This window comes from Papaver somniferum, chromosome 11 (assembly GCF_003573695.1).
Source record: "Papaver somniferum cultivar HN1 chromosome 11, ASM357369v1, whole genome shotgun sequence".
NCBI lineage: Eukaryota > Viridiplantae > Streptophyta > Magnoliopsida > Ranunculales > Papaveraceae > Papaver > Papaver somniferum.
Window position 1 is genome coordinate 138,322,891 of NC_039368.1, and position 12,520 is coordinate 138,335,410.

Here is a 12,520-nt window from a genome sequence, read left to right on the forward strand (position 1 = left end):
CACAAAACCTTTCTTCTCTTCTAAAGTACACATGTTGCCATATCTTAACGATCACAACCTTGTTAATTGTTGTGATGTTCTCCTCAACTCATAGGTATTATAACCTCCTTTTGTTGATCACTCTCTTCTCAAATTGCAGCACCAACTGCAACTCAACCAAACACAAATTCCACACTGGAATATCTTCACAACTCTAGACAAATCCCCACTGGGATTGCTTCACAGAATTCTAGCCAAATCCCCACTAGGATTGCTTCACTAAACTCTTAGCCAAATCCCCACACTGGGATTAAGCTTCACTTCACTTATAGATTTTACTCGCCTACAATCTTGTTGTTTTCTCACACATCACCCTTGGTGATTACTTCTCTTTTCTTAATATTGTTGATTCTTCTCTTGTTCCAGTCACTCCATTTCTTTGTTCGTCAAGAATCTCTCACAATCTTTCTTTTGTTACGCTTCTGGCACAAGCAATAACTAACACAAAGTCTGCCACACTTTGTAGGTTTTTCAAGTTTCTCTCACAAATTCTTCAACCACACTTAAGCTTAACATGTTTGAGCTTAAACTTGCTACCATGTCAGGTATTCCAAGTTTCTTCCACAAATTCTTCAACCACACTTAAGCTTAACATGTTTGAGCTTAAACTTGCTACCATCCTCAAACATAACCACCCAAATTTCCTTGTCAATCTAAGTCCCTGAATTCGAATTCAACTTCATCAAGTTGTACCAATCCCTCTTATCAACAGTCTTGCAATACTTTGAGCCTTCTTTGACTTTGAATCCATGACCTAAACCTTCAAACAACAACTCACCTTAAGCTTCTTTACCTTCTAAAATCAAACAATGCTCTATCACAACAACCCTTACTTAAACTACCTCAACGATCATCAACATACACAAACTGCTTTCTGCAACACCTCTGTCAGAAACTATCCCACGTTTTTGTTGTCAGCTTATGGCTCAAAAACACTTGAACATGCATACTACCGCATGGTGATTTAAAAAAAAAAAATTTACTCAAAACCGCATGGTGATTTGAAAATCTGGACAACAATTAAACTAATGACAAAACAATATAACTAATAAACAACAAGAGAAGAATCGATGAAGAGGTACGTAAACATAGAATCGAAGTTATACATATCGCCTATGGGGAATTTCGATGAATGCCTCAGTTATCATACTACATTGATGAAAATAATGAAGGAGTGCACGCCCTTTCTAATTGTAAGAAGATGCAGTACCGTGAGAGCTCATGAGAGGCACAACATAGAAGTCTTTATCTACCTCAACTGGAAAGTTCTCAGACTCCTCGTGGATTGGTTGATGTGGTTCTTTCTCTAAGCTTCTTAAGTCTTCTAGCTTTGCAGCAACTTGTTTCATTGTAGGCCTATCTTGGCATTTTGAGTTAAGGCATCCCTTTGCAAGCTCCGCAACAGCAAGTACGTGCTCAGGCTTTCCCTCATTCAATACTCGAGAGTCTAGAATATGGGAGAAATCGTTTACTTCCAGTAACGAAATGAAATAAATAGCTAGGTTTCTTTGTTCCTCCGACCTCTCAAAAGAAAGGGATTTTTCCCTGTTAAGAGTTCTATAAGTACTACACCAGAACTATAAACATCACTTTTTTCCGTCAGTTGGCTGGTCAGAAAATATTCTGGATCCAGGTATCCAAAAGTGCCTTGAACTCGTGTGCTTAAATGAGTTTGATCCAAAGGAACCAACCTCGATGCTCCGAAGTGTGAAACTTTTACAGTGTAATTTTCGTCTAGCAGTACGTTGGTAGACTTTATATCTCTATGAAAGATGGGAATAGAAACATATGAATGTAAATATGCAAGTGCACTTGAAATTTCTGTAGCTATTCGAAGAAGACTATTCCATGAAATGGAGGACATACCATCGTTTAGATGAATATGTTCATAAAGGGTGCCATTAGAATCGTATTCGTAAACAAGCAATGGAACTTTAGTCTCTAGACAACAACCTAAGAGTTTCACCACGTTTCGATGGTTAATCTGACTAAGAATGACAAGCTCGTTTATGAATTGTTCTATTTGGCTCTGGTCCACTACTTGTGATTTCTTAATGGCAACTATTCGATTATCTGATAAAGTTCCCTTGTAAACTGTACCAAAGCCTCCTCGTCCAAGGATACGACTCTCATCGTAATTATTGGTTCAACGTTCTAGGTCTTCTGGAGAAAATATCTTTGTTGAATCTGCACCAACTTCATTCGATGATAGTTTTTGTTCTAGCAGCAAACTACCATTTTGCTCAAAAAATACATTTCTATCTTTCTTTAGCTTTCGTTTCTTCATGATCAAATATAAGCAAGAACCACCGATTATAAGAAACACGAGTAACCCCGAACAAATACCTGCACCAGAACGTTATACGTTTTAGTAATAAAGTCAGATTAAGAAGGATATAAGTTAAGGAATAGAGATGTACCCAAAGTGACTCCTAAAATAGGAAATTCATGTTTCGGGACTACGCAACCAATCCCATCTTTTCTTCCGTCGCCAGAAATGCCATCAGGACAAGAACAATTGTAACAGTTTATAGATCGATCAAGAGAGAGAGACAAGAGCATAAACGCAGAAGCATAAAACGTCTACATTGATAATAATTTTGTATATTAATTCTCATGGCTTAACATCCTATTTATATTGTTCACAAACTTGAAGATCACTTAAAGTACTAACCTAATAAAATCAAACTCTAAATAAAGACACTTTCCTAACATAACACAAACTCTAAAGGGAAACCGTGTGTTATGTGTCATACGGTTTGTATGCCTTAACAGCCTCCCTCAATCTCATAGGGATTGGAAAAACCGCATGAGATTGGCCATGAAAGTTGTTGATGAAGTGCGGTGCCAATAAACGCCCGAGAAGTATAAGAAGAAGCGCGTCTGTGCGTGAGTTGTAAGGCTGAGACAATGCTGGGCCGAGAAGAGAGGACTGGAAGCAGCTGGACGAGCTGGGCTTGACAGGGAGGAAAATTGCTGGGCTAAAGATGGACTGGACCGAGTAGGAGGACATGAAAAATTGGAAGCAGCTGGACGAGAGAATCTGGAAGCAGCTGAACGAGTTGGGCTTGGTAGTCTTGGTGGGTAATGGGCTTAGACTAATGGTGATGAAGAGAGATAAGTGGTCTTAGGAAACAAAGATGAGAAGAAGCTCGATGACGAGATGGGAAGAACAGGGACGAGTTTATGGAAAGTGGAACAGAGAGATAAGGATGACGTCCAAATTAAAGATCGATCATGTGGTAAGTTTATTATGACAGAGATGGAGGACTGTGATGAAGTTGTCGAATGAGAACAGAGAACGAAAAGCTAAGCAATGGTGAGAGACGAACAAGACCGCAGAGAGAATGAGTTTACTGGTAGGAGGGACGTGACGAAGCCATTATTAATCATTGAGCCTTGCAGGGATAATTGTGCTGCTTCTTTTGATTGACGGAGAATAATTCGAGAACATAACAGAGAAGTTAAGAAGAAGAGACGGGACGATGAAACTTGGAAACTAAAGAGAACGCGAGAGGCATATGTTTGTTGTGAACTGATGGAGACCAGAAGAATAATATTTGCACAATGGGATAAGAATGTTGTTGACGACTAAAGAAGAGAATGAAGGTTTGTTGCTGATCAAAATATGGTGATGGACTTGAGCTCGAGTTAGACAGCAAAGGGACAATGGAGCTGACTGTTGTTCACGATGAGAAGAACACGAGCAGGCAGGAATGAAGGAGATGGAACCTTATCGAGATGGAGGATTCTGGTGATTATTGACTTTTTTTTTTTTTTTGAAGAACGAGAAGGAAGTGTCACTATTGAAAAGAAAACGAGGTTGAGAAAAAAATGGAGGAAAGAATAGAGGATGTAGAGATAGCGGAAGACATGAGGATCAACCGCTATGATACCAAGTTAAAGATCGATCAAGAGAGAGAGAGAAGAGCATAAACGCAGAAGCATAAAACGTCTACATTGATAATAATTCTGTATATTAATTCTCATGGCTTAACAGCCTATTTATATTGTTCACAAACTTGAAGATCACTCAAAGTACTAACCTAATAAAATCAAACTCTAAATAAAGACACTTTCCTAACATAACACAAACTCTAAAGGGAAACAGTGTGCTATGTGTCACACGGTTTGTATGCCTTAACAGTAACTGCCTATAGTATTTGTGCACACACTTGTGCAAGAATTTTTATTTTCATCCTCACAGTCGTTTATATCTGATTTAAAATAACCAACTTAAGAAGAAGTGAAGAACAGAAGAGCTCTGAAGATTAAAGGAATGGAATACAATTAGCTTACGTACCTACGCATCCAGGTTTGAGATAAGGGTTTCCTTCGTAATCCTCGTTACAAAAACATTGATATCCAGGATTGTTTACAGGATCCTTGCAATAACTATTAGCCTGGCACATATAAGTTGACGTATTTTTTCGTGCTTCTATACAAGTCTCATGCCTTATCGCCCAATCCAGGGCCATTGATATAACATCTCTATCTTTCCTACGGATACCGACAAGATCCACTGCAGTGAATGTGAAGCTGTCCAACTCAGCGACAAAGCCATAGCTGCAAGGATTGAATGGCCATACCTCGCCACCAGCTGATCCAAAAAATCCCTTTACCAACTTTGGAATCGTTATTTGGCAACATCCACTTCCTGTACAGGACATTTCTATCACTTTGTCCCTACTCTCACATTGGGAAGAACAATTTGCCACTAATCTCGTTCTGATACTGTCTATTTCTGCTTCTATATAAGCTGTTGTATTGCACCCTACACCGAAGAGTCTGATTTTGGTTTGGGAGACTGTGAACGGGGTCTTATCAAAGACAACACCGAAGAAAGGTTTATTATCCATCTCGTCGTCCCAGAGACCAGACTCATTGAGACAAGAATATGATAATTCACTCTTTACACGGATTTCGGTGTCTGATATACTTAAGATCTCGGCGCCAAAAGAAAGAGATGAAAGCTTTGGGGGATCATAAGATGTTGGATTTGTATTTAGAAGACAGTTTTTAATGGTTTTCACAACTGTGAATATTTGGTTTATTCTTCTTGATATATATAGTGAATCAGATTACATAAGAAGTTACAACAAATAGAGATATTCTACAAAAGAACTATATTTACGTAAGACTAAGCTAGGATAGAACTAGTAAACTGGGAAATCTAGTAAACCTAGTAGACTAAACAAACCGTGTACAGATATATCGCTAACACCCCCCCTCAAGTTGGAGGAGTCGATCCAGATCGAATACCCAACTTGCTAACCAAATGCTGAAATTGCTTGACACCTAAAGGTTTTGTAAATAAATCTGCAAGCTGTTCAGAAGACTGTAGATGTTGTGGTTTGATTAAGCCGTTGAGAAGTTTTTCCCGTACAAAATAATAATCAATTTCGATATGCTTCGTCCACTCGTGGAATACTGGATTTTGAGCAATGTAAATAGCTGCCTGACTGTCACAGGAAACAATGATTGGAAGAATGCAAGGAATTATTAAATCCTGAAACAAATAACGAAGCCATTATAGTTCTACAGTTAAATGTGCAAGGGCACGATATTCAGCCTCAGCAGATGATCGAGCAACCGTTGGTTGCTTTTTAGATTTCCAGGAAACTGGGTTGTTACCTATAGTAACAAGATAGCCAGTAGTGGATCGTCGGGTCATTGGGCATCCTGCCCAATCAGAGTCGGTATATCCTTTGAGTATCAAAGGAGTGGAAGAGGACAAAAAGATTCCATGACCAATAGTACCTTTAAGGTATCGTAAAACATGATTAGCAGCATCCAGATAAGAAGAATGAGGACGTTGCATAAATTGGCTTAAATAATTCACTGCATAAGTGATATCCGGTCGTGTGACTGTAAGATATAAAAGACGACCAATTAAGCTCCAATAAATACTAGGATCTGGCAAAGGTGTACCAGCCTCGAATGTCAGTTTCAGGTGCGCATCCATAGGAAATGAAGAGGTGCGCGATCCAGTGAGTCCAGAATCCTTTAAGATATCCAGAATGTACTTCCGTTGACAGAGAAAAATTCCTTTGGAAGAACGAGAAACTTCTATTCCCAAGAAGTATTGTAATTTTCCCAAATCTTTGATTGAGAAATAGGACGCAAGTCTTGATTTGAGAGAGGTGATGAAAATATTATCAGTACCAGTGATAATTATATCATCTACATAAATAAGGACAAAGATGGATGTGTTGCCTTTATGATATGTGAAGAGAGAATTGTCACATAATGATTTTTGAAAACCTTCAGCAAGTAACACTGAAGAAAATTTGGCAAACAACCATATAAAGATTTTTTTTAATTAAGAACTTTGGAGTGGCCCTCAGAACCTAAACCAGGTGGTAATTTCATGTATATTTCCTCATCAAGATCTCCTTGAAGAAATGCATTATTGACATCATGTTGATGGAGGGACCAGCCTCGAATGGCAGCAATGGATAATAGCACACGCATTGTGACTAGTTTAGCAACAGGAGCAAAAGTATCATAAAAATCAATTCCTTCTTGTTGGGTATATCCTTTTGGCACTAAGAGAGATTTATATCGTTCCACTGTACCATCCGCATTAAATTTAATATTAAACACCCATTTACAGCCTATTGCCACTTTACCCGGTGGAAGATCAACCTGAATCCAAGTGTCGTTGGCTTGCAGAGAAAGAATTTGTTTGGCCATAACTGCTCTCTATTTAGGGCATAGCTTGGCCTGTGAGTATGTTTTGGGTTCCTCCGTAAGAATCACCTTAGCTAGGAAAGCTTTATGAGCAGGGGAAAATTTGTCAAATGACAAATATTCAGTCATTGGGTAAACTGAAGTGGAATTGCATTTTGGAAGAGTGCAGTGATAATCCTTCAAGTACGAAGGAGTAGACTTTGTACGGACTGGACGTGATGATGATATATCCGGCGCAGGAGATGATGGTGAGTTGCAATGTGATAGTGCAGAAGAATTGTTGTCATTTTGCAAATTGGAGGATGTGGTTTCCATCACAGAATTGTCTGGGATGGCGTTTCGGCATTAGTTAAGACAAGTCGAGAATGTATAGTAGAATCTTGTTCCACTGGGACCGGAGATGTCTTTGAAATAACAGATTGTTGTCTAGAGTTATCTCCATGGGGAAGTAAAATGGAGTCATATAAAGCAATATCAGAGTCGCGTATATGTTGAGTGGTAGTTGATTGCGGAAGAGAACCTAGATCATGTATGGAAAAATCGTTTCATGAAATACAACATCTCTAGATGTGTAAATTGACTTGGATTCCAGGTCATATATTTTATAGCCTTTCTGATTATACGGATAGCCAACAAAAATGCCCGGTTTAGCACGGGCGTCGAATTTGTGAGATGGACGTGAGTTTCGTCCAAAACAAAGACAACCAAAAACCCGTAAATGAGAATAAGATGGTAATCTAGACAATAGCATTTCATGAGGAGATTTTTGTGATAAAACTGGGGTCGGCATTTTGTTGATTAAATATGTCGCTGTCAATATGCATTCACCCCAAAAACTCAATGGAACGTTAGACTAAAAACGTAAAGCTCGAGCTACATTGAGTAGATGTCTATGTTTACGTTCGACAATGTCATTTTGTTGAGGCGTGTAGACACAGCTTGTCTGATTCAAAATACCATTCAGGTGAAACGAAGATTGTAGTCCTTTAGATTTAAATTCAGAACCATTATCAGAACGAAAAGTTTGAAGTTGAGGGATGAATTCAGTGTGAGTCCCAGAAGATATGGTAGCAATCTTGTGTCCATATTGCCAGATTCCAAATTGGAAAAATTTTTGTAAACACGTTAGGGTTTCTGATTTTACAACCATGAGAGAAACCCAAGTGCATCGAGTGTAATCATCAACTAAAGTGAGAAAGTATCTGGCACCCGTACATGATGCTACGGAAAATGGTCCCCAAATATCAACATGAATTAGCTGGAAAGCATAAGAAGATGAAGAATTACTTTTATTAAATGGTAACCTTGTTTGTTTAGCCAAGGGACATACAATACAAGAGTGAGTACTCTTGGAATCAATGCAATTAAAAGTACGAGATAATAAACGAAAACAATCCTCGCTGGGATGGCCTAAACGGTAATGCCACATATCCATTGGCTTCTTATTTGCAATAAAAGAAAAAACAAAAGTACGGAAGCTAAAATGATATAGGCCCGCAATGCGCCTAGTCCATCCAATCTCCTTGTTCATTTGAAGGTCCTGGAAGACACATGAATCATGAGAAATTTTAATACAAACTTGGTTGTTTTGGTTAGTTGACTAACCGATATGAGATTGAATTTAAAATTGGGAACATGAAGAACATCAATTAATTTGATTGTAGGTGATAAATCAATATTTTGCCAATATGACTCACAGATATAAACGATCCATCTGGCAATTGTACGTCAATTGGTTTATCAACCACCGCATAAGTTGTGAAAGACGATATAGAAGAGCATATATGCTGCGTAGCACCACTGTCTACAATCCAAGTAGACAAAGAACAAGCAAATATGTGTGGCAAAGAAGACAACAGGGAAGGAGAAAACGTACTTGCTCAGTTTTCCGCTGGAGGAGACACAACACTGTTGTTGTTCGGATTGAGCAGGTTCAGGAGCTGAGCGTATTGCTCAGCAGTGATCGACGGAGCCGCAGAAAGCTGGGAAGGTGTAGCAACTGTGGCTAAAGTATTGTGAGTAGCATTGTGAGCAGCGGACTTTGAAGAGTCATTAGGATAGTCGTGTAGCTTCCAACAGACTAGTCGTGTGTGACCATGCCGGTTACAGTGATCACAAAAGGGCCGAGGTCGTTTGTTGCCATAGGAGCTGTTGCCAGGAACTGGACGGAATTGCGAGGAAGGACGCTGTGATCTGGCGTATGTGTGAGAAGCAGCTAAAGCAGCAGATTCAACTATTGGAACAACAACGGAGTTGATGCCTTGCTGCTCTTCTTCCTGGCGTACGAGATTGTACAGTTTGGCAGCCGATGGTAACGGTTCACTGACTAGGAGTTGGCTTTGCAAGGCAGAGAAACGATCTTGAAGCCCCTTTAAAAAATCCATAGCACGATCTTGATTATGTTGTTCAATAATAGACTTACCAGCATGACAAATACAAGGTGTTGGAGGTCGAAAAGAATCCAATTTATCCCAAAGAGTTTTGAGTTGGGTGTAGTATTGATAACAGAGTTATGCTCCTGTTTCAAGGTGGAAATCGATTGCTTGATGGCATACAATTTTATGGCGTTGGATTGAGCAAAACGACTCTTCAAGTCCATCCACATCTCATGAGCAGTGTCGAAAGACATCACACTACGACCAATCTCTGGTTCACAGGAGTTGCAAACCCAACTGCCAACAAGATCATCACAGCGTTGCCAGTAAGGTATATCAGCTGGAACTTTTGGCTTAACAATGGTGCCATCAATGTAGACAAGTTTGGCTTTAGCACTCAAAGCCTTACGAAAACCGCGAACCCAAGTGGCATAGTTTTCACTTGTGAGAACTGGTTGATAGAGAATAGTTGTAGGATTGTCTGCTGGATGAACATAATATGGACTAGATGGATGGAGGTGAGGATTAGAATCAACAATACCAGTGGTGGTGTTGGTTGGTGATGGATCAGTGACGTCTCCCATTGAAGCTTGTGAAGAGAGAAAAAGAACGATTGCTGCCGGTGTAGGAGTATTGGCTGTCATGGAAACTGATGCTTTGCTGATGCCGATGCTGTGAAGAAAAACTGTTTTCGGCAGGTGAGGAAAAGTTTCTCAGTAGATTGAAGCAACTGAGGATGTTACAATGTTGTGAAGGAAAGTTTGTGGGAGATAAAACCTAGCACGAAGATACCATGTTGGATTTGTATTTAAAAGACAGTGTTTAATGGTTTTCACAACTGTGAATATTTGGTTTATTCTTCTTGATATATATAGTGAATCAGATTACATAAGAAGTTACAACAAATAGAGATATTCTAGGAAAGAACTATATTTACGTAAGACTAAGCTAGGAAAGAACTAGTAAACTGGAAAACCTAGTAAACCTAGTAGACTAAACAAACCGTGTACATATATATCTCTAACATAAGAAGCATTGCAGTAAACATTGTAGCCCTGTCCATAAATAGTTGAGTCGACAGAGCAATGTTCACCAATACCGAATGGATATGGAATGCTTATGTTCCCACATTTAGCTTGGCACCCAGGCTTTGTCTGAACCAAAACTGCAGCTGATGATGATACAAATATTAAGCAACTGATGATAATCAAGAATATGATTATAGTCATTTTATGCAGCGAAATTTAATTTTCTGTAGCAATGCAATAGGATGTATTTCCCATATATAATTTTGTTGCATAATGTTGAAGAAGTATACACTATTCAAGTTGGAGTTTTATATAAACAAGTAGCTCCACTAGCATATGTACAAAGGAGACATCTTATCACGATCTAGAAATAGTATTAAGAATTTCAACAGAATTTGTATTTGCTAATTAAGAATCTTAAGACATGGAAAGCTTAACCTGTGCGCCGGCGATAAAGGGTTGGCAACCGCATCTTATCAGTTGCATTAATAGTTGTAGTTTTGATTTGTTTCTGGATAAGTTTTGGACCACCTTTTGACAGTTCACCCAAATTTTTTATATATATTTTTTGAAAAAAAAAAAAAAAAAGGTAAGAAACTCAGTGAGTTTTGGTTACACCTAGATGTAGAGTAAACTTTACATTTTGTTTGAATTTTAGCTTTTTACTTGATGCATGAAAAAAGTGGTTTGAGTATAGTTCGATTTACTTAATACACGAAGACGAATATTTACTAATGTAACTAGCTTGAATTCAATATCCTCCCGGAAGTTCTTGATAATCTGGAAAAATAGCACAGGGGCATGTTGACTTCCTTTCGGTTTTCTGATTGTAATTTTCTGGACTTCTGGTATCTTTATCATGCTACACATAGACATTCTCGCCTCAACTTGTTTGCTCTTGAAATTATTAGTTTCCTTATGTACCTATGCTTTGATTACAAGATACATATTTTTTTTTATTACAAGATAAATATTTTGAACACTTGTTCGCTATTTGAATTTATTAGCTTCCCTTCGTAACACATATAATATACATTCAGAAGGTTTAGACTACAATGTTTTTGTTCTTTTAGTAGAAAGTTTACTGTTTCTGTGGAGCTTATTGAATAAATCAGATTATAAGCGATTCTGTTTTGATATTTATGTACGATATTTTGTTACCCTGAAGGGAATCCCTGCATCTTTCTTAATTGGCGCAAGTAAGAAAGTGTGGGAGCACTGCAGAGTACGGTTAGTTCAAGTGGAAGATGAAACTATTTAAGTGCTTTTTACTGAACTGTGCGCAGGATCTCATATGTTGCTGGGTAATACAGCGATCTGCTACTTAAAACTGATTAGGTTTAGGGATACTTACACTCCTAGTGTAACTCTGATTGTTTCATTTGATTGGCATCATATTGCTTGATTACTCTGTGTACCGAAGCCATCCTAAATCAACAACTAATAATAGCTTGTAATGCGTCCATAGAACAGATGCTGGATAGGTAGAAGATATATGAACAGCAACTATCAATAGCATTTGTTTGTAACAGACAGGTAATATGAACAGAGTTGTATATTCCAACTAGGCCATGTGGGAAATTGACCCCACATCCCACTAATGTCAAATGCACCAAACCTATTTTCATTAATTTTTGTTTACATTTCCGTCTTAATCGTGTTAATTTTAACTGTTCAGGTGATTCCAGTGAATTGAATGATTATTAATATGTTTCTTCTGGTCTCAACATCTGAATGACAGATAAGAAGAATGACCATTGCTAATCCAAAAGCAGACAATACGGTGGTCATGGTATGCATAGAGTTGCAAGATTTGTCTAGTAAATTATGATCAATTAATATTGATTTTTTAAATCTTAAAGTTTGAAATAATATATATTTAATTTATTTAGTAACATTGCCCAAAATAGTAATCATACCCCTGTTAAATTTGTGATATTGTGTCACCTAATTTAGAAAGTAAACTAGAATTAAACCTTATCTTTTTCTAATCATCTGGATATACTTGATTAACATTTTGTCAAAGGTGACTCAAACAAAACCCTTAAACTTGGAAGAGCGAGTGACATCTTTCCACGTACACTTGTGAAAAATATTACAGGCTTTACAGACCTTAATTAATGACCACTAGCAGCTTAAGCAATCCATGTTGTAAGGTTCTTATTAGCCGAGACAAAGTCTATTAAGTTTCTTTATACTAATTATAGAACATGGTAAGATGTCTTCTCTGCACATATGCTAATATAATGGTATCATTATTCAACTAACATAGATTATGTACCAACTTGAATAGTGGCGAATACTTCTATAACTGGCATTGTGAAACAAAAATATACATGGGAATTCATCCCAAACACACAAATCAGTATGCAAATGCAACACATA

At 38.0% G+C, this 12,520-nt stretch overlaps 1 protein-coding gene across 1 annotated transcript; it reads right to left on the reverse strand.

Annotated features, from left to right (window-relative positions):
• Window positions 1–1,226: 1,226 nt before the first annotated feature.
• On the reverse strand, window positions 1,227–4,898 carry LOC113325316 (wall-associated receptor kinase 3-like). The gene is made up of 4 exons (XM_026573513.1): window positions 4,343–4,898; window positions 2,191–2,385; window positions 1,731–1,992; window positions 1,227–1,584 (listed from the first exon to the last, which is right to left on the reverse strand). The coding sequence occupies exons 1-4, from the start codon at window positions 4,896–4,898 to the stop codon at window positions 1,227–1,229; spliced, it is 1,371 nt and encodes a 456-aa protein (XP_026429298.1).
• Window positions 4,899–12,520: the final 7,622 nt, after the last annotated feature.